Below are 23,664 nucleotides of genomic sequence, written 5' to 3'. Positions count from 1 at the left end.
GTTTGTCCTTCAGAGTCAAAGAGGACAGGGATTTGATGTCCTGATCTGCAATAAATTGGATTTAAGTAAAGGAGGGCTGTGCAAAATCACCAACTTCCTAGGTCTAGTGACAAGATATAGATCAAGATGATTGGAGATTGCCCTGGATTAGTGGGAGATCTTGGTCTTATAAGCTTTCCTATATGTCAGTTTGTCTGAGGCAATACCCATTCGTTCAGTGATGAAGGCTAGATAAGACTATTCTGAAACACAAAAATAAGGAAGAAGTAAATTCCAATTATGGAGTGGGCAGGGGAAGAGATGAGAGATCTTATGCAGATATAGAAGTAAAGGATGGAATCAGAGGTGGGTTAACAGCTAGAAGTTCACTATGATTAGAACAGAATACATGAAAGAAGATATAGCTAGAAACGCAGGCAGAGCAAGAATTCAGATAGCAGGTTAAAAAAAAAAAAAATATATATATATATATATATATATATATATATATATATATATATACACATACACACATACCCCTCAATCTCCTCACACTTCCCTATTACTATCCAGGGTTACACTATCATCCCCTCTCAGGCTAAACTAAGAGTCACCCCATGTCCAATCTGTTGGCCAAAGTCAATGTAACCTTTGCAACAACCCATATCTGTCTCTGTCTCAGTAATGCCTTCATTGTAGTTTAGGACTTTACCATATCACACCTGGATTATTGCAATAATCCATTAGTGGGTCTTTGGGCCACAAATCTCTATTCTATTCTATCTTACATCTAGACACCAAAGTGACTTTCCTAAATTGCCAATCTATGTAAAAACTTTATTTAAAAAAAAACAAAAAACAAAACTTTATTTCCCCTCCTCCCCCGAATAAACTCCAAAAGCTCCCTATCCAGGATCAAACACAAAAGTCCTCTTCATAACTTATTTCCCATCTCAACAAGCCACATGCACACACCTTTCCAGTCTTCTTACACTTTATACTTCCCCTGGACCCGAAGTACTATTCAATTCAATGATGCTGACCTCCTTACTGTTCCCCCAGAAACTTCATGTTCCAAATCTGGGTATTATCTCTGGCTGCCTCCATATCCCAAATGTTCTCTCTCTTCATCTCTACTTCCTGGCTTCCTTGGATTTTAGCTAAAATTCTATCTTCTACAGAAATCTTTTGCAATTCCTCTTCATTTAAGTGCCATTTCTATTTCTTTCTTATCCTAATTGTACCTAGTTTGTACATCTTTTTTTGTTGACTCCCACTATTAGATTGTGAGCAGGAATTGTGTTTTACTTTTTTTTTGTATCCCTATCATTTAGTACAGTACCTGGCACATAGTAGGTACTTTAACAAATGCTTATAGACCAACTGACTTACTGATTGTTTTGGCAATTGTAAAGGACAAGATAGAAAAGGGTAAAAACCTGAATGCAAAGAGATCAATTAGAAGACTTAGTCCAGGTAAGCCTAAACTATAGTGAAAAATCCAGCACCTATGAAACAAGGAAGACAAATAGATATTAGAACCAGAAAGGCTTAGTTCCCCTGTTCCCACTTTACAGATGAGAAATCTAAGGTCCTGAGAGCTTATACTTAAGGTCACTAAATTGATTTCAAAATTAAGGTTCTTTCCAACTCTATTCTCCTATACCAAGGATTTGGGAAGCATGCCCAGGATTAGCTAAACTACTATGTTTAGGGTAATCTTTTTGTGTCTACCCAAGTTTCTGTAATGGAAAGACAATTAGATATAGAATTTAAAGACTTGAGTTTAAATTCTGGTCCTAAATAAAGTCACTAAATCTGGCTGCATCTTAGTTTCCTAAAATGTAAAATGTGAAGAGTGGAATGGATAACCTTTATCATCTCCAGTCTGAAATTTTATAAGCCTATGTCCTAATGTCCTTCTTAAGATAGTTACTGACAGGTATAGATACAGAAAAATAACTTTTCTCTCTAGCAGTTTTCCCATCTCTGATTCCATTCTTTTCCTCTATATCTGCACAAGATCTGTCATCTCTGCTCCTATCTCACTGTACCTGGAATTTACTTCTCCCTTATCTGTTTCAGAATAGTCTTATCTGTTATGTTATCCTTAACATAAATGGATGCTATATTCTATTGAGAAAGGGAGAGTATACAGCAAGTGCCCCTCAAAAGTAAATATAAAAGATACAAAATAAATTCAAAGAAATTTCAAGGAGAGAGCAATTGGAGGTAAAGATCTGTAATGACTTTTTGCAAGAGGCAATAGTTGAGATGAACTTTGAAGAAATATAGTAATTCCAAGAGGAGGGAGTGAGGAGAGTGAATACATAAAAAGAAACTTCAGCAAGTGGGGAATTTAAAAGGGCTGTGACAAATAAACAAAATGATGGTCTTGTTATTTTCTCCTTATTCAGTGTAGTGTATCATATATGGGACTTGGGGATAAAGATCTTCGGTAAGCAGTTCTGATGGACCTGGCCATCCTCAGCAATGAGATCAACCTAATCATTTCCAATGGAGCAGTAATGAACTGAACCAGCTACGCCCAGAAAAAGAACTCTGGGTGATGACTAAAAACCATTACATTGAATTCCCAATCCCTATATTTATGCACACCTGCATTTTTGATTTCCTTCACAAGCTAATTGTACAATATTTCAGAGTCTGATTCTTTTTATACAGCAAAATAACATTTTGGTCATGTATACTTATTGTGTATCTAATTTATATTTTAATGTATTTAACATCTACTGGTCATCCTGCCATCTGGGGGAGGGGGTGGGGGGGTAAGAGGTGAAAAATTGGAACAAGAGGTTTGGCAATTGTTAACGCTGTAAAGTTATCCATGCATATGTCCTGTAAATAAAAGGCTATTAAATTAAAAAAAAAAATCTAAAAATGGTTAACATGAGAAAAAAAAGGTCTTCGGTAAGACATTTAATAGCTTTGCTACATGGGGCAAGTCCCTTCAACTCTCTCAGCCTTTTTCCTCATCTGTAAAACGAAGGGTTTGAATTCCTTGACTTCTAAAAATTCTTCCAGCTCAAAATCTGTGATCTTATGAGCCACAGGTGAGCATGACGTAGATTTGGTCCCTTTCTACCTTCTATCCTCTTCCATTCAACTCCCGCCATTTAATTGGCAACCCAGTGCCACGAACTTCTTGGCCGTTTATCACACGCGATTTACACCAGAGCGCTTTCGCTCTCCCCTAATGCCCCTTCACGAAGGCTTTCCTCGTTTCTGGCAATGCTCAGCCAAAGCCCCACTTTGTACAAAACACTTTTTCAATTCTCAATTCCAGTGCCTTCCCTCTGGATCATCTCCGGCTCTTCCAGTCTGAATGTTTTTGGTACGTGATCCTTTGCATACTGTCTCTCCTGCCAGACTATGAGCTCCTTGAGGGCAGACTCCTCTGCCTTTTCTTCTTTCCTCGCGCCCCCGGCGCTTGGCCCAGTCTGGCACTTAGTAGGTGCTGACAAAGGCTAGCTCACGGACTAGCCCCCGGCTCACAGGCGCGTGTAGGCCCGGACCGGGTGCTGTTCCCACCACTGGGCAACGCGCCTCGAAATGACCGGGCGGAGAGGGGGTGGGGAAGGACTCACCATCAGAAGGGTGAACCCCTTAAAGTCGGGCTCCGACGTCCCGCAGGGAACAAACATCGTTAGCCCAAAGAAAGGAAGCGGAACGCAACCAGAAGCAAGCGTTTCACAGCACGTCAGCTCGGCAGCCCGGGGATGCGACTCCGGGCTCCAGGGAAAAGGGGCGGGGCGGGGTCCTTCGCTTTCGTCGGCGCTGGCGAAGACGCCGGACCTTCTGAACTAAAGGCCTGTTCCGCTGGTGCACTAATCTTGTTCTGGCGGGGAGAGGATCGCGTCAGGGGAGGCGGACGACGAAAGGGGGAAAGCGAACAACACCATGTGGGGAGGAGCGATTGGAAGAAGACGGCGAGCGCTGAAGGCAGGCAGGCAGATATCAGGCACTACGGAGGCCACCCTGGTCTCCTTGCTCTTCGGTTTAGTTTGAAAGCAGTTGCCGGCCCGCTGTTGTCGCCTGGGTTGCGGTCCGGCTTCCCGCCCAGAGTGGGGCGCTTACGCGGGCCGGGCAGTCTGCGCGGGGAGACGGCGCGCGGCCTGCCCGGGATCTCCACATACCGGGGACGCAGCGGGAGGGTCGCTTGGAGCTCCCGGCGGGAGAGGAGGGAAGGGGAAGGGGAGCGGCGGAGGAACCACCGGCCTTCGCCATGTCCCTACCGCCGGAGAAGGCGACCGAGCTCAAGCAGCTCATCCATCAGCAGCTCAACAAGGTGAGGGGGGCAGTCCCGGGCGCGCTCGGCCCATGACGGGACTGGGACCCGGGGCTGCAGGAGGAGAGGGCCGTCTTTTCTCCCACCCCCTTCCTGGCGGGGCCCGTCCCTGGCCCGGCCTAGGGCTTTTCCCTGCCCGCCTAAGGAAAGGTCTGCGCCGGGCGAGGGCGTTGGGACGGTTGGCAATTAGACTTGGAGAGGAAACGGAACCCTCGAGACTAGGGGGAGCTGTCCAGGGCAGCACTGCTAGCGGCAGGGATGAGCGCCGGAGGCTGCGGGGCCTCCCGGGGCTTGAGGCGAGCGCTGGAAGGTGCAGGGCTAGCCAGGACGTGGGTGTTTGCTCTCCCAGAATCAGAAGGGGATCCCTTCCCACAGACGTTTATGAAGCAGGAGTGCCCGTGTCTTTGATTAACTTCCGTAACTTTGTAAGAAACTACAGGAGCAAATGTGATTGCGGGTCTTCTAAATGGTAGCTTCCTGAGCCAGCATTAAAAACGTTCATATAAACTGTACATAAACACACACTCCCATGTACCCACATATTCACACATATGCAGAGGGTATCCCGTAAGTCAAAATGAGTTTTGGAACGCTCATTTTTGTGTGTGCGCACACACACACACACACACACACACACACATAGATAATGCACGCGCATATTCACACAAACACAGAATCAGTTTTTATTGGTCATGAATTTTCAGTAAATGTATAGAGATCTGTTATTTTTTTTAAATTTAATAGCCTTTTATTTACAGGTTATATGCATGGGTAACTTTACAGCATTCACAATTGCCAAACCTCTTGTTCCAATTTTTCACCTCTTACCCCCCCACCCCCTCCCCCAGATGGCAGGATGACCAGTAGATGTTAAATATATTAAAATATAAATTAGATACACAATAAGTATACATGACCAAAACGTTATTTTGCTGTACAAAAAGAATCAGACTCTGAAATATTGTACAATTAGCTTGTGAAGGAAATCAAAACTGCAGGTGTGCATAAATACAGGGATTGGGAATTCAATGCAATGGTTTTTAGTCATCTCCCAGAGTTCTTTTAGAGATCTATTATTAATGTAGCTGCTACATATGTGTATACTTGCACATCGAATCTATATATATTTTTAAGTCTTTGTTGTAGTCTTGATAGAGACCGATATATACTTAATGCCAGATTTATGTCAACATGTTACCAAAGTTTTCTGTGCGTACTTGTTGAAAGCTGAAATGAGCAATGCAGGCCAAAGATAAGGAATTCAAGCCAGGGCTTAAAATCATCTACCATGTAGTTAATGAGATTAAGAAAGAGATCACCAGTGTCTGGCAGCAAGTGATAGAAACAAACATTAGAAAATTAGAAAACCTAATTAGAAATTAGGTAAACACATTACTTGAGAATGCTGCCTTGACATAAGAACAATAATTTAGTGTTTGAGGTCAAGAATCAAGACAATGTGTTTTGATTTACTGAATTCCAGTTGGAAAATTGTGATGAAGATTCCAAATAGTAAAAACTTAACATTATTTGGTATTAAATTTTAATTCTTAAAAAGTAAATGATAGGATTGCTTTTTAACATTCTATCATTTTTTACCAAATAGTTATATAGCCTTCTCTTTATTGTTGATGTCAAAAAGCCAAGATTCAAACTTAGGTGTTTATTCTATATTTTTTACAGTTATTTTTGCTTTACTGTGGTATATTCCTTTGTAAAAGCAAACTTGTTTTTTAATATAATGTTTAACTATCATCATACCTCTTGAAAATTTGTTGGTTGCTACTTAGTAGAGGGAAAATGTAATGTTAAGTTGTCTATATAGATGGATGTCCATGGAAGGATAAGAGAAGTTCTTGCTGAAACTATACGGGAAGAATTGGCACCTGAGCAACAACTTTCAACAGAAGATTTAATAAAAGCTCTTAGACGCCGAGGAATCATAGATGATGTCATGAAAGAGCTCACTTTTGTTTCTGTGAGTAATCTTTTAGGAATAACTGTATTTTTATAAATTCATTGGAACCTCACAATAACACTGGACCCAAGGTCCCTGTTGTGGAGGTGTTTTGTAGGCAAAACCACCCTAAAATAGGTCTTAATATTTTTAAAAATAAACATCCTTTATTTAGTTAATGAATTACTTATAATAAATTCTGCTTTGTGGTAAATAGTATTTTAGTGTGGTTCTACGATATTTCTATTGTGCAAAAAGTTTCCATCTTGCAAAGTGATAAAATTTTCTCTTGTTGTTTATCAATCATGTTTATGAAGATATCTTTAAGGCAGATTAGTTAGTAGTATAATATCCTGAAACAATTCTTAAATGTTTTCCTATTGTTTCTTTGGTCTACTAGTTTAATAAAATTTATAACTTGATGTCTTATTAGAGACAGTCCTTCCCTAAATTCTTCTATCCTTAGACTTAAACCTCACAGATTTTTCAATCTAATTCTAAAATAACTTTACAAACTTTCCACACCAAAGGTCAAGTTATACTCTATTTTTTAAATAAAGTTTGATTATTGACATCAAATTCCCTTTTGTGAAACAGTCTTAGTAAGTAAAAATAAAACTGTTCATTTCTTTTAAGTAAAAAATTCATAAACTACTTTAATCCCATAAAATCAATTGGCAAAAACAGGTCATTTAGTGATATAGCTCCAAATGCAGTAGAGATGGTGACCAGATCTCTTTTGTAAAAATAAGTTATAAAATGAGAAACTGTGACCTAAATTACTTTGTAATATGTTGTAAGAATTGACATGATTTTGATAATACACTAGAGACTAAGTAATTTAAGATGGCTTACCTTTTTTTGGTAACTTGAGACTCATAAACCCATTTGTTGTAATTAACCTAATAACAGTTCCTGTTGCATAATTATCATTACTTCATTAAAACTAGTTCATAGCAAGGGAAAATGTCAAAACAACTAGTTCATAGCAGGGAAAAATCTCAAAATTCTGTAGGATATACAAAATTTAAATTTTATTCCAGAATTTCAAAGTTCACATATTATATTACTTTATGAACCAAGCTTTTAAACCCTTGTACATTAGTCTTAATATGTTATTATTATAGTATGTTTTTATATCATATAAGTATAAAATTGCTTTACTTTTTATTAGAGAGACCTTTGACACAATAAAGAATGATTTTGATAGTATCTAAAGTGCTATTCTTTCTTCTTGTGTAAGGAATGGAAATTGATTCTTTAAATCTCAATTGTTGTTTTCTTATATAATAGTGACATTTATTTCTATGTTTTTCTAACTTTCTAGGACATAGCTGATGGAGAATTGACTTCCTCTCCAAAACCATCTAATTTTAATGATAAGCAGTCAACTCTTTTGAAAAAAAGTGTGTATTTTAATCTTGCTATTAATTTAGTTGCTGTTAAATATCTATGCATCGTAATATACTTTTTTTTTTTTGATAGTGCACATTTGAAAACATGTTAAAATTTCATTATCAACAAAAATAAATAAACTTTGTTGGGGGGCAGTATCCCATTTTATGAAACAAAGTAAATAAATTCTTTTTAATGTGTTATAATGCTACATTTTATATCAGAAGTGCATCCTGCTTTTAAATGTAATATCTATACATAATTTTAAATATATTTGTCTGTCCCAGAAAATTGACATGCTTTAAGTGGACAGTTGGTGGTTGGATGAACTTTAAAATGCCAAATATCTTTTTTTTTAAATAGCCCAAAATCTGAATCTGACTCCTTCTTTGAACCATAATGTTAGAAAAGATCACCGACTTCCATGTGACCTTTGCTGCTAATGAGCAAATGACTCTTAAAAGTTATTTTATATGTCTTTTATTTCTATCACTTTAACATTTCCTATTGTTTTAATCACATTCCTTAAAATATGTTGGCAGTTTCCTCATATATATTGCTACACTTTACAGCTAATATTGATCCAACACGGAGGTATCTTTACCTTCAGGTTTTGGGTGGAAAAGCTTTCTTGGAACATCTACAAGAACCTGATCCTTTACCTGGACAAATTTGTTCTACCTTCACTTTATGTTTACATTTTCGAAACCAACGTTTCCGCTCTAAACCTGTCCCATGTGCCTGTGAACCAGATTTTCATGATGGCTTTTTGCTTGAAGTACACAGAGAAAGCTTAGGTAAGAAATCCATTGAATTAGCTCAGTTTAATTTATTTTGCATGTCAATATATGTTTATGTGTTTGATATGTATGAGAGAGAAAATTAAACAATTAGATTTTTGCTACAAGATAATGTTCACACTCTACCCTCCATTTTCTTTATTTTTGCTCATTCATTTTCTCCCCTCCCTTTCTAGTTTTGAAATCTTTTTATATCTCAGTTTCACTTCATTATTTCTCTTTTGTGCCAGTTGTCACACACCTTCTCCTTTCATCTTTTGTCCTCAGATTTTTCTTGGCAGTTTATAGTGATTGTGTTTACTCTGTAATTAATGGTAGATGCCTACATTTCTAGAGTCATTAAATGCGTATTTTGAGAATACTTCATAGTCTTTTTTTTCCTCTTTTTTTTTAATTTGGGTTTTTAAAAAAATTATTATAGCTTTTTATTTACAAGATATATGCATAGGTAATTTTTCAGCATTGACAGTTGCAAATCCTTTTGTTCCAACTTTTTCCCTCCTTTCCCCCCACCCCTTCTCCTAGATGGCAGGTTGACTAATACATGATAAATGTGTTAAAGTGTAAGTTAAATACAATATATGTATATATGTCCAAACAGTTATTTTGCTGTATAAAGAGTCAGATTTTGAAATAGTGTACAATTAGCCTGTGAAGGAAATCAAAAATGCAGGCGGACAAAAATAGAGGGATTGGAAATTCTATGTAGTGGTTCATAGTCATCTCCCAGAATTCTTTCCCTGGGTATAGCTGGTTCAGTTCATTACTGCTTTATTGAAACTGATTTGGTTCATCTCACTGTTGAAGAGGGCCACATCCATCAGAATTGATCGTCATATAGGAATATTTCATAGTCTTAAAGTTATAGTAATAGAATCTTTAATTTTACTTTATGACAGTTCATTTTTCATTTTTGCATGTAATAAATTATTTTCACCTATTCATGGATTATTTTTGGTATATTTGAAAGGTTTTTTGCCATAATTGAAGTTTTGAACAGTATTTGCAAAATATGTAGCAGCCAATTTTATTTATGTAGCATAATATGGTCTCTTCAGTACTCTTCCAACAATACCAGCTACTAAGAACACCATGAGATAATATTTTCTCACTTTAAAAATAGACACTTCCAGGGCAGCTAGATGACAGTGGATAGAGCGCTGGCCCTGGAGTCAGGAGAGCCAGAGTTCAAATCTGGTCTCAGAGTCTTAACACTTACTAGCTGTGTGACCTTGGGCAAGTCACTTCATCTTGATTGCCTTACCAAAAAGAAAAAAACAATAGAGTCATACAATTTGTTTATTATTTAGTGTTTACTTGTCCCAATTTGACCCAAATATCTTAGAAATAAAACTATAATCATGTTTTGCAATTTAAATAAAAATGTATATAACAAAAGAACTGAAGGTTAGAAATTTCTGTTTTTATCATTGTACATATTTCCCTTTGAAAACAGTATAAAATTTTATTTGATTTTTTTCTTAGTGGATATACTTTTTGATGAAATTATTAAGGCTAATAGGATGATATATAACATTTATATAATTTTCTCTTGGTTTAATATTGCTAGGTGATGGAACTAGAATGGCTGATGCAACAACAATGTTATCAATATGTGATCCAATACATATGGTTCTAATAAAAACTGATATATTTGGTGAGACCTCTTTAGTAGCATCCTACTTTTTGGAATGGCGATCAGTCCTTGGCTCAGATAATGGGATGACCAATATTGCTGTGGAACTTCTGGGTGTAGGTATGACAATTAAAAATTAAGATTACATGGAGGTTTTGGTTGGGGTTGGGGTTTTTTGTTTTTTTGTTTTTTTTTTGCTATTGATATTTTTTACCACCTCCTAACTTTCCCCAGTGTTCCTTTACCTTCTGTCAGTTTACTTTTAAATTAAGCCTAAATTTGGCTCAAAATACTGCCATTGGGAGCCAAGAAGAACAATTCTAATCCTTACTCTTCCACATCAAACTTGTAAGTACTTTTAAGATCTCAATTAAACAATTCCTGTGCATTCCTCAAGGTTAAACATCCTTAAGTTTCTTCTCTCAGTTCCTGAATGCCAGTCTCCATACGATTCTGGTCAACCCCTAGCTTTTCCTCATCTCTTATAAAATGTAGTATGCAGAATTTTACACAATGCTTGAGATTTCTTTCAATCACTGTAAATATATAAAACTTTATGTATATATAAAAGTTATAACCACCTCTCTTAATGGACTTAAGATAAATTACTTCCTTTGGCTACATCACAATGACTGACTTCCATTGAGTGTATGAACCACTAAAACCTTAGTCTTTTTCACATGAACTCTTTTGTTAGCCATGCCATCCCCATCTTAGACTTGTGTGAGAATTGTAATCTAAGACATTGCATTCATCTTTACTTAGTCTACTTTATTAGCTTATTGTCCACATCTCTGTCTTGATGGTTTGTGTCATCTGCTACATTTACCATGTTTACTAAAATATAATATGTAATAGTTTATGTCCCACTGACTTGGGAAATAGTGTCAGCACCACTGCAAATTATATTGATTCATTTTTTCGCTTCACAAACAGGATTAGAACTACTGGTCCCTGACAGGGTTTTCTCTTCATCAAAATGCAAACACTACATTAAGCAGCCATGGTCCCAGCAACTACTAACAAACAGAAGCTGTCACCATCATTTATATTAAAATGCCATTTTAATGCCAGTCACTATTTGTAAAAATTCAAAGACAAAAATAAATTTTAAAAATTGAGGAGCAATTTTTTTAACATAATGCACAAAGAGCAACACATCAGTTTAAAAAAAATATTTAATGCTGCCCAAAACATATAAAAATACAGTAAGAATGGGAGTACATTACAAAGTATATTCTCCTATTTTGTTCCTTTTACATCTTTCTACAGTACTTACAATCATTTAAAAAACACTTAATACATCATTTATAGGTTTTGCAAAGTCTTCTTGCTAGTGGGTGCTCTTTATTCCCTGGATGTATAGTTTACGTTGTAAACGGGTAACTGTGAGGTACTCTATAGAGATTTATCAAACCTCACTTCTACAAAGAACCAAAGAAAAAGGTAAAAAGTAAAATAAGCTCAGTAAAAACAGTACATCAAATAAGTTTGATTTTCTATATGTTGCTCTCATCATGGCTCTCGCCATGGTGCTAGGACAGGTATCTTCTCATATTTCATCTTTGGGAGCTGTTTGTTTTTTCCCCCCAATTAGATTCTCATATCCTATTACTAGAAAAGATCCAGCGGGAATATAAGGTTATCTTTTCATACTCAATCTGGCTTTGTCATAAATTTTCTTTTAAAATTAACGTAGAAAATTTGGTTAATTTCTTTGTTTCTTCAGCTATCGGTATACAAAAATAAGTGATTAAAATTACTTTTGTCTATGTGTGAATTAAAATGCTGTTTATTTCAGTATTGAACTTATTGAACAATAGCAAAATATAGTTTGGTATTTGTTAAGAAAACTTATTCTAAAAAAGCTAAACTCTCAGTAATTTGGAATAGAAGTTCCCAATTTGGGAATTTTTATATCAAATTAAAAGAGACAATTGCTTTGTTAAATATTTTTATTATCTCATACAGAAATCTCAATGCTAAAATTAGTAGCATTTTAAAGGTAACTACTGATGAAACTAAAAATTTACATAATATGTCTTCAAATCTGGGGTTTCTTAAATTATGTGTTGAAGAACTTTTATGTTTATAAATTATATGATATAGGTGTATAGCAAATTAATTTTTTAAAATGAAAGTCATTGTATATATTTTTACCATATATATTCTTTTTTTTTATATTTGCATTCGCTTTAAGAAAACTATTTAGACTTTTTTTTTTTATTTAAGCTTTGCTACTTCAGAGTAGATTCCTTACATTTATTTTAAATACATACTGCAGTACTAATTATTGATCATTATATTGATACATTATTGATCAACATTAGTAAATGATAATGTTCACTAAAATCATCTAGGTAGCAGCAGAACCAGTAAATCATGTAAATCTCCCCCATTCTTTATCAGTAATACAATAAATTAATGAATATCCAAATTTCAAAAAACTGATTTATATTTGGTTTTCTATTTTTAAATAAAAGTCAAATTACAAACAAAATAATGTCTGAAATGTCCTCCAAGGACATTGAGTCTGAACTTCTATATCTTGCCAAAATATAATATGTTTACTGATGGTTGATATTAATAATGACAACCCCTAGATTCAGATTTGATGCCTTCTGAGGTGTCAAATATAACAGTATGCTTATTTTGTTAGGAAGAATTTCATCTAATCTTTGGAAAAATGACTGCCCCATAAGTTAAAAGATCAAGTGAACTTAAAGTATGTGAAAGTATTTAGTAAATTATAAAGAACAATCCAAATGGAAGCCAACATAGTTCAGTGGAGTAAACATTGGCTTTGGAGTCAAAGGACCTACGTGACTTTGGGCGAAATATTTATTCTCTCTCAACTTTAATTTATTTATTTTTAAGGTGAGGGAATTGGATTAGATGACTTCTTAGATCCCTTCCAACTCTAAATCTAGGATCGTACTAAATGTGATAATAATATTAAACTGTCCTAGGAAAATAGACGTATGCTGTCCCTACAAAATTAATAGTAAAAGATTTTTTTTTTTTTTTTTGCTATTCAAGTGGAGATGAGGGCAATTTTTTTATTCATTTTTTTCATCATTTCAGTTTTTTTAAAAGCTATACTTTAATATTTACTAGTACAATTCATTTTGTACTTATTTCCAAGAACAACATAGTACTATATGTAATTGAATACCTCATCATTTACCTGACTCTGTTTCTCAAGTTAATGAACTTAAAAATAAAAATATGGTAATATTAAATTTATTACTTTGATTTATTTTTGAATATAAATGGTAAAGTTTCTTTTTTTCACATAAATGTTCATTGAAGTAGTCTGAATTCTATTTGAGGGAAACATTTGTTATCTAGAACTTACGTGATGTTAAAATTGCTAAAGTTCTAATATTTACATTTGTAGGTACAGAATCAAAAGTTTCTGTTGGAATTTTAAATGTAAAACTTGAAGTATATCCACAACTTAATCAAACATTGTCTCAAGAAATAGTTAATACACAAGTAAGTAATCCTGAATTTTTTTATCTTGGTACTCCTTTTTATAAGAATATGTTTGTCTATTTACCTTTAAATTATTAAATTTATATGGAATACCATTCTATGTTAAGTACATAGAGATGTTCAGAGGGGATAGAAAAGATGTGGCCCCTGCTCTAGAAGTTGTATTCTAAGGAGAATTAACGAGTTGGGGGGGGCGGCGTATGCATATATAAAAGAAGTGAGATAAGAATTACAAGAAGTAGATGACATTGAATACTTAAATTCTGAAAGGTTATGGAATGAAGATGTAATTAGGGTAAAGTGGAATTAGAGAAAAATTGAAAACTGTCCTTCCGTAATCTCACTTTCTAAGATGTATTAGTAGTACAAAATAAAGTTAATGGATTAAAGTTAATACAAATCATATTTTGTAAAAAAAAAAAAAAAACTTTTTCAAAACTGGGGAAAAAGTTAAGTGGAAGATTCTTTATAGTTTTGGATTCCATAATGTGGGTGAAGAAAAAAAATGGAGTTTTGGGTTAGAAAAGAAACCTGACTCCTTGTTTGCATAGTGAATTAGCAATATTTTCTATTCTGTTCTTATGCTACAATTTTCTCTTGTTTTTTCATTATGTGCACTTGTGCAAAGTAGGCACTAGTCATGATGTTGGGAAGTTACTATTCTCTCATACTGTAGCATGTTGTTTTCTTGTTTCTGAAAATGGATTTCCAGTTAGAATACCCAAATTTTAGTTTAGCTACTAATTTGCTACTACCTCTGTGATTTTGTACAAGTCATTGAACTTCTAGGGGCCTAAGGTGCCTTATCAATAGAATTAGGGAGTTGGACCAGATAGTTTCTGAGGTCCTTTCCAATTCTGATTTTCATGTTTATAACGCAAATGAAAAGTACAAAGTTGATCCATATTTCAGGTCAATTAAGACCGTGCTTCACATCTATTTCATAACATTTTTCTGAAAGCTATTTTTATTTTTTAATAGTTTCAAATGAAAGAGCTTTATTTTCTGATTAAGCAAAAGGTAATTTTCTTCCTAACGATAAACCATTGTGGGAGACTATGTGTGGAATATCACAAATAACATATTAATGAGTTGGTTGTTTTTATATAACTGCTTTCCTCTTTAAAAAAAAAAACTGTCAAAACAAATGATTCTGGAGGATTATATCTGGAAATAAATGCAATGTAAAAACAAAAGACATCTGGAAAGATTGAAAATAAGTAAATTTTAATAAATATCTATAAAGTTGGAAATCAATCTTGTACACTTTTTTAAAGCCTTTAAAATATGAATTTTGATTTCTTTGGTATTTTAATTTATAGCATATAATAACCAAGTTACTTTTTTAATGTGCACATTATTTCAAGTTTGTTTGAAATGGACATAATAAAAAATGTTTTAAACTAACAAATTGGGTTATTCTTTTTATTATTAAAGCTTGCTTTGGAACGACAGAAAACAGCAGAGAAAGAGCGTTTATTTCTTGTATATGCTAAGCAATGGTGGAGAGAATATCTGCAAATACGACCTTCCCATAACTCAAGGCTGGTAAAGATTTTTGCACAGGTTTGTGGATTTCATCAAAGTAACTTCGCAACATATATTCATTATCTGTTTTAGTATATATGTTTCATTTAGCATGGTCATGCAAGGAAAGTGAAAGTTTGTACCAAGCAAATGGGATGATAGAATGCCACTTTTCTTTTTCTATTTGAGTATCTCCTAAGTGGAAGAATAGGCTGACCAACCTGATTTATAATTTTGGTCGCTATATTATAAAACTGATTTGATTCTAGACTTCTTGTAAATATTTAAAATAAATAAAAACCAATTCATTTAATTAGAGAAATCTTTTTTACTTGATCCTTGTGAATGTTACAAATACTGCTTTGTTAGTTTATAAAATGAATTGATGCTTTGTGTATACAAGTTAAATCTTGTTGAAACAAGTTATGTTATCTCAGTATATAATATAGATTTCTTTTTGATGAAATATGATTGAGGAAGGTCAAATTGTTTTTCTTTTGTTGAAGGGCTTTTTTTGGTAATTTCTAATGTAGTATCTCACTCTATCTTGAAACTCTGGGACCCATTTTCTTCTCTACCTGCATGTATGTCCTAAATTGGGGGTAAGGAAAGGAATACACTTTTCAGATTTAAGACTGGTAAAAATTTTGGTGGTGGTGGTGGAGAGAAGGGAGGGCTTGAGGGATCTGTTTACTCTTAAGTTTGGCAATAGCATTAGCTGTGTCTTAGCGTGTAAAATTAGGCAATCACCACCTTGCTTCTTCTTTATTATTATTGTTTTAATTTCAGATTTGCCCCAGCTATACCTATATTACCTACCTACCTACCTATCTATCCTAAATCACTAGAAAATCATTTTCCACATATGGAGAAGGGATTAAGAGGAGACCAGAAGGTAGACAGTGTTTTTGTGGTTCTCAGTGGAGAACAAAAGAATAGAAAAAGGGGAAGGGGACACAGAGATAAGAAAAAGAAAGTAAAAGAAAATAAAGAACTAGATTCCTGTATCCACAATGTGAACAGCAGCTCATTAGGCCATGAGAGATATGTTAGAATTTATAATTAAGTTTTATATAGGTCAGATTTGGATGGTAGGAATAAGTGACCTATAGTTGGACCAATATGCTAATTTGTTTGTTCTTCTGTTCTAGTTATTAATCAGTATGATAAAATAAAAAGGGTGCTGAATTTGGAGATATAGGATCTGAGTTTAGATCCTGACTCTGTTATTTATTTTGTTACTTCAGATCTTAATTTCTTCGTCTGTAAATGAAGGGGTTGGAACTAGAAGAACTTCATGTCCTTTGTAGTTTTTTATATATAATTCCTTATTAATTTGCCAGTAATAGGCTAGTAACTCACATTTTGTAATTGTTTTTGGATTTCTTATAAGAAATAATTAGAATAAGTTAACAGTAATAATTTCAAGCACTTACAGTCTGATAATATTGGGTAGTTTATAAGAGGTGATTGTAAACTAGTTTCAATATTGAAGTTACTTCAAAGTTTTTAGTTTTGTGAACTACCATATTCACCATTTCAGTATCAAAATTATTGCCCATACTATGTCATTTATTTGAGTCTGAGTGGGGAAAAAATTATTAGACTCATAAGTTTTTTCTTTTGGTATTACATTGCTTTTCATAGTTGGGTACCATGACTATGACTGGAACTATATTAACAGTATTCATAGCCACTTTGCTTTTTAACTTAAAAAAACCTACTTAGTTTCTTAACTCGAAAGGAGGTATTTTATATAAATTAACTATCTAGATAATAAAGGCTTTTTCTTTACCTGAGAATGGCTGCAGCCCTAGAATTAATTAGAGAGAGGTGCTAGGGAAGAACTACTGGTTCTATTAGAAGTTATTAATTGCAGTAGAGAACATGTCTTTATATGTTGTCTTAAGTTTGTTCTGAATTTAAAAAACTAATAAGTAATTTTTATACTTTGAGATCTCTGTAAAACTGAGTCAAAGTCAAAGGAATCATGAGTTTTTGTTCATTGCTAAGTAACAGGATAATTGCAGAAAGATTTTTTTTACCTCAGTATACATAATATCTTCTTTAATTTATTGTTCCTTGTGTCCAACTTTTCATGGCCCCATTTAGGATTTTCTTGGCAGTAGAATGGTTTGCCATTTCCTTCTCCAGTGCATTTTACTAAAGAGAAAATCTCAGTTTCAGCAGAGTTAAATCTCAGTTTCGGCAGGAGTAGCTTGCCCAAGCTAGTATCTATGGGCAGATTTGAACTCATGTTCTTCTGACTCCAGAGCCTAGCTGCCCCAGCTAAATCTAAATAAACCCTGACATTTTAGTTGGGATTTAGAGAATCTTTTCTTTAAAAGTTTTTAAGAACTTCTTTCCAAAACTTTCAAAGCTAGTCAGAACCAAATCACCATTTCCTAAAGCAAATCCAATCATTAGAATTTAATGTACATGAAATAATAGGAGCAAATAAGGAATCTTAGTGCCAATAGCTGTTTTTGTGTTAGTCATATAAGGGTATTAACATTATAAAAATCTTATAATCTTTATTGTATCTGGATGTTAGAATTGTAGGCTTATTTTTTTTTTTTCTGATTTTGCTAAATTCACTCTAGTTATATGTCTTGCCTGGACTTTTGCAATAGCCTCCTAATTGATTTCTCATTCTCCAATTTCTCCTGTAACAAGTTCGTCTTCCACACAGCATCAAATTGATATTCCTAAATTACAGCCCCGATGATGTTACTCCCCTGCTCAAGAAGCTACTTACTCCAGGGTAAAATATAAATTCCTTTGGCTTTTTAAAGCCCTTCACAATATGACTTCAGTCTATTTCCCCAAATTATTGCATGTTATTTTCTTTCATAAGAGTAGGGATAATAACTAATATGACACTAGATTTGTGATTTCATTGGTTTATGTAACCTCCTAGATTAGAAAACTCCTTTCGCCAATATAGGTGCCTTCTCTGCAATGTGTATTATTAGAGAGTTGCCTAGGGTCCTAAGGTATTAAACAACTTGCTCAGGGTCACATAGCAAGAGACAGGACTTGAACCCAGATCTTCCTACTTTCAAGGCCAGCTCTCTATCCTTATGTCGTCTACATTCCAGCCAGACTGGTTTAGTTTCCAGCATTCCCTCTCCTATCTCCTTTGTGCAGGCAGAGTGTGCTTCCTCCTCACCCTGTTATAGAATCCATAGCTTTCTTCTAAACTCAGCTGGAGTACCATATCCAACAGCAAGCCGCTTCTGATCCCTCCAGTTGTGAGTGCTCTCTCTACAGAAATTACTTTGTATATAGTTTGCGTTTATTTTCTGTGTACAGGTTGTTTCAGTAATCAATAAACCTTTATTAAATGCATACTATGTGCCAGCTACTGTGCTACGTGCTGGGATCACTACTCTTAGAGATCTCACAGTCTAGTGGGGAAGGTAACATGCAAACAACTATCTACAATCAAGCTATATATATATATATATATATATATATATATTAAACTGCACATAATCAATAAAAATAATTGGAATGAAGAAGAATTAGGAAAAACTTGCTATAGAAGTTGGGATTTTTAGCTGGGAGTGGAATCCAGAGAGGTAGGAGGGATAGCATTCCAAACCAAGAGGACCACCCTAGAAAATGCCCAGTCTGAGGCTGGGGTGTCTTGTTTGAACAAGACCAAGGTCAGGATCTCTGGTTTTTAAAGTACCTGAGGAGCTTAAAGGATAAGAATACTGAAGAGGTAGGAGAGAGCCAGATTGTAATGCCACAGAATTCATTCTATATTTGTTCCATAAATGAAGGAGGAGGGAAGAGATATGGTCACACCTAAGCGGTGGGAAGATTGCTTTGACAGCTGGGTAGAAAGTGGACTTGGTGGGGAGAGATGTGTGTCATTACATCAGTCCAGGTATAAGGGGACTCCCAACCCGCTCCCAGGATCAGGGCAGTGTTAGAAAAGAAATGCTGTGAGAATAAAATTGATAGGACTTGGCAACAAATCAGATAGGAGTTGAGAATGATAACTGTGTTGTGAGCCTAGAGGACTGGCAGGATAGCAGTACCCTCAGGAAAAGGGGTGGGGTGCCCCTTCCTGCCATTAGAATATAAACTCCTTGAGGGCAGGGGCTATTTCATATTTATCCTTATATTCCCTGTATTTTGTATGATACCTGGCACATAGTAGGTGGCTAATAAATGCTTATTGAATTAATGAATGGAGATCTATATTAATAGCATTAAAACTTTATTTTTAAAGAAATTTAAGTTTATTTTTCTCTTATTCTAGATAGCTTATTAAAAAAATGATAAAGTTCAATGGAAATTAATCATAAATGGTACCTTATTTTCAGGATGAAAATGGAATAAATAGACCTGTATGTTCTTATGTCAGACCCCTTCGAGCTGGACGGCTCCTGGATACTCCAAGGCAAGCAGCAAGATTTGTTAATGTCCTTGGTTATGAAAGAGCCTCTGTTATTGGAGGAGGAGGTAAACACGAACAGTGGTGCACTCTACTGGCCTTTCTCTGTAGAAACAAGGTATAGGATTATTACAGCAGTTGATTATAGTTACTCTGAACTTTTTATTTAAATTTTTACCCCTAAAATGTTTAGATAACAATCTAAACGTTAAATCATTATTCAGAATTCTAACCTATTACTTTTACCATTTGGGGAGGGGAGAACACATTGAAAAGTCAAAAAAGATAAATATTGATAAGACTGAACAATAAAAGCCAGTGAGTCACAAAGAATAGTTAAGAAAAAGTAAATCATGGTGGAATCCAGAATACAATCTTAGTTTCTTTACCTTACTTGTGCTCCATTTGCTTGGGCAATAAATTAAAAGGAATATTTGATAGTTTTAAAATTAAATGGGGAAAATTTAAATATATTGAAATTATAACATTTAAAAATTCAAAATTTTGAGTAATTTAAAATAATTTAGGGATATTGTTGGAGATTTTTCTAAAATATCTCAAGTGAGATAGTACGTGTAAAAGGGTTTGGAAAAATATATCTGATCAGTCATCTAAAATTTTAAATAAGTCTGTTTTGTTGCCCTTGCTGGATTCTAGGAATGTCAAATGTTTATATTATTTATTTGTTTGTTTATTTTTTATGTTATTTATTTTTAAGACAAGTTATTTACACAGGAAGGGTTTGGGCTCACTTTGTATTAGTTTATTTAGGCTGTTTAATATTTTAGAGAATCATATGGTGGCTCCTTTTACAAAGCAAGAAATCATGTTCTCCTATACTTGTTTAATAAATTTAGTAATTTACCTATTTAGGTCATCTCACTGAGGATATGTATATATAGAGAAAGTTTGAGGTTTTATATTTGAAAAGAAATTTTAGAAATGAGTTTATAATTAAATGTTATATTTAATTAAATTTATGTCATATTTAAGGTGATTAGATAATGTCAATTCTAAATAATAGTCAATTCTAAAACTAAAAATTTAAATGAAACATAGATGGGAAGACTTGAGGATAATAGTGATAGCATTTTATTACTTATAGAAGCCTATAGATAGATTGCCAGACACAAATTCTGCTATAAATTTAAGGTTCACCCCCAAAAAAAAATACAAAACAGAGATCTATAAGCTTTTTTGGCTTCTAACCAGTCAAAAACATCAGAGTCAAGCTGATAAAATGCCTATGAAGTTAAAAAGCAATCATTAGTTTTAAGGTCAGATACAAATTCTGCTAGAAATTTAAGGTTCACCCAAAAAAAAAAAAAAAAAAAAAAGCCCACAATACAAAACAGAGATCTATAAGCTTCTTTGGCTTCTAACTAGTCAAAAACATCAGAGTCAAGATGATAAAATGTCTGAAGTTAAAAAGTAATCATTAGTTTTAGGGTCAAACACAAATTCTGCTATAAATTTAAGGTTCACCAAATATCTAATACCACAAAACATGATTTCTCTTAATGTGCAATTCTATTTTTACAGGTAATATTTTGAACTTGGAATCCAAGGAAGTGGAAATTCTGAGTCCAACATCAGAGATTATCTTACCTCTGATATGTCACTGAGCTTCATTTTCTGTCAAATAAAAAAATTGTTTTCCATTTTTTTCTATTTAATGCCCAATGCATTCACTCTTTTGACAACTACTTTATTATCTAGGTGTTATAAGGGCACTTAACTTGAACCCTAATTTGATCTCTATCTATTTCAAGCAAGATTATAGGTCAAAAATAAAATTAATTCTTCAAAGTTATTACAAATGAGACTAAAAGGAAAGTTGGTAGTTTGTGATAGGTCTGTGACTCTTAAACTGAAACTAAAAACTTTTACTTTTTAACTTCATAGACATTTTATCACCTTGACTCTTAACATTTTTGACTAATTAGAAGCCAATCTCTGTTGTAGATCTTTGTTTTGTATTTTTTATGTTGCTAGAAAATAGTTGATAAATATTTGACTCCATTTTCTTCATTTCCTAGGGTGACTGTGAAGATCATGCTAACCTTTTATGTAGCCTTCTCCTTGGATATGGATTAGAAGCCTTTGTTTGTGTAGGGACAAAAGCTAAAGGAGTCCCTCATGCCTGGGTCATGACATGTGGGACTGATGGCACTATCACTTTTTGGGAAAGTTTAACAGGACATAGGTCAGTAAACTTAATTTTTAAAAATTCATTAAACAATGATTACATTATTTTTAAGGTAACTTCAGTGTTGATGTCAACATGATTTTAAATGTCTATAGTAGAGTAAGTATAATTTTCTAGTCTTTATATGGCCACTAAATATTTGAATTAAGGCAGCTATGTAAATGAATAACAAGAAACTTTTGATATGTAAGTTTTTTTTAAATAGATTACTATCTCTTATTTAGATAGACTAATAGGAAAGTTAAATCAATTAATTGACATAAATTGTTATTATGAAAAAATTTTTTACCAACTATTACTAAGATTGGATAGAAGTAGATTTTTAAGTTACAATATAGAAGTATGATATAAAGAAGTTCATAAGAAATTCAAGTACCACGTTTATCTTTAGAAAGTTTTATATTCCAATTTTGAGATGAACAATTTTAATTGGGGCAGTTGTATGACATAGCAGATAGAGTTCCATGCCTGGGGTCAGGAAAATTGGCCATTCCAGCTTCATTCACTTAATATCATTGTGACTCTGGGTAAGTCAGTAAAACCTATTTGCTTCAGTTTCCTCATCTATCAAATGAGCTGGAGAAGGAAATAGAAAATTATTCCAATTATTCTTGGCAAAGAAAATCCCAAATGGGGTCACAAAGAGTCAGATGCAGCTGAAAAAACAACCAAAACAACAATTTTGATTTAATGGGTGCATATATATATAATAATGTTCTGCTGTGGAAAAAAGAGTACTTACCTTGACATTGAGTTTTCACTTTAAATCTTGCTTCTGACTAAGGTCAAGCTACAATTTCTCTGAAGCTAAGTTTCTTCATATATAAAATAGGAATAATAATATTTCTAATGAAAATAATAATAGTAATATAATACCTCAGAAAATTTTAGTTATAAGTTAAAGTGCCATATAAATGTAAGCTATTTCTATGTAGAAAAAGCAGTAGTCTTAGTTGTGCTTGATAATAGCTACTTTATTTTAGTTCTACACTATGTGCTTAATTTGACTTGTATACTTAATAGAGTTGGTTCAACACAGGCAACTTTCCTAAAAGGGGTTCTCTGAAAAGCAAAGAAAATAAAATGTATTGCCTGCATGTGTGTGTATATGTGTATATATATATATATATGTGTGTGTGTGTGTGGAAATGTATGATTGTACATGTGACAAAATCCATATCTAGGAAAAATAACCGTATTTATACCCATGTTTCATAATTATGCATATTTAGGTCTCTATGTAGACTATTATGATATTTTCTTGATTAAACTACATATTGTATGTTGGCCATAAATAGCAAGATACCTTAGTTCACTAGTTATCATCAAGTAAAGTGAGTAATTGAATTATAACAAGGTACAAGAAAGAAAAACAAGTCAGTGACCAGCACTGAGGAACAGCTCTGTCCCCCAGTGATAGATGAATGTTTTTAGTTTAATTAGTTTTAGGGTTAAAATAGCATGCAGTAATTTAAAAACTCTTTAATATAAAAGGGTGTTTTACCTTTATACCTTCAGGTATATACATAAGCCCATCAATCCTGATGATCCTCCAGCTGTTGAACAACCCAAACCACTCTATCCTTATAGAACTATAGGGTGTGTTTTCAATCATCAGATGTTTTTGGGAAACTGCCAGTCTTCTGACTCAGTAGAACTTTGTGTATTTGATCTGAATGATGAGTCCAAATGGAAACCCATGAGTGAAGAAGCAATCAAATCAGTTTGTGCTCCTGGTGCCACAACTTCTCTTCCTCCCTTTCCCCCTCTTTGTGCTTCAGTGATTGATTCTTCAGTAACAAGTAATGAAATTGAGATGCAACTGAGATTGCTGGTATCAGAACACAGGCAGGTAAGTATTTTTATAACTTAAGTATCAATTTTTTTTTCATTATACCTTTTTATTTACAAGTTATATGCATGGGTAGTTTTTCAGCATTGAC

General features: G+C 34.0%; 2 protein-coding genes across 3 annotated transcripts in view; one reads left to right on the top strand and one right to left on the bottom strand.

The window, feature by feature from the left end:
* PSMG2 (proteasome assembly chaperone 2) overlaps positions 1–17,173 on the bottom strand; it is a 34,283-nt gene extending 17,110 nt beyond the window's left edge. The window contains exon 1 of one of the 2 annotated variants that reach the window (XM_031946664.1): positions 17,147–17,173. In XM_031946664.1, coding sequence (XP_031802524.1) covers positions 17,147–17,158 — 12 coding nt within the window. In that variant the 5' untranslated portion in view covers positions 17,159–17,173. Of the gene's footprint in view, positions 1–3,587; positions 3,852–17,146 lie in introns of those variants that run through there. The other variant, XM_003760071.4, reaches the window with a different exon arrangement.
* Positions 3,903–23,664, top strand: part of CEP76 (centrosomal protein 76) — a 28,799-nt gene continuing 9,037 nt past the window's right edge. The window contains exons 1-10 of the mRNA XM_003760070.4: positions 3,903–4,288; positions 6,114–6,266; positions 7,573–7,651; positions 8,213–8,437; positions 10,011–10,196; positions 13,477–13,574; positions 15,012–15,140; positions 19,442–19,630; positions 21,552–21,718; positions 23,240–23,573. Of these exons, the coding sequence (XP_003760118.1) occupies positions 4,226–4,288; positions 6,114–6,266; positions 7,573–7,651; positions 8,213–8,437; positions 10,011–10,196; positions 13,477–13,574; positions 15,012–15,140; positions 19,442–19,630; positions 21,552–21,718; positions 23,240–23,573 (1,623 nt within the window). The 5' untranslated portion in view covers positions 3,903–4,225. The remainder of the gene's footprint in view (positions 4,289–6,113; positions 6,267–7,572; positions 7,652–8,212; positions 8,438–10,010; positions 10,197–13,476; positions 13,575–15,011; positions 15,141–19,441; positions 19,631–21,551; positions 21,719–23,239; positions 23,574–23,664) is intronic.

Source organism: Sarcophilus harrisii, chromosome 1, assembly GCF_902635505.1.
Source record: "Sarcophilus harrisii chromosome 1, mSarHar1.11, whole genome shotgun sequence".
NCBI classification, from domain to species: Eukaryota; Metazoa; Chordata; class Mammalia; order Dasyuromorphia; family Dasyuridae; genus Sarcophilus; species Sarcophilus harrisii.
This window is presented reverse-complemented; position numbering and strand designations above follow the sequence as displayed.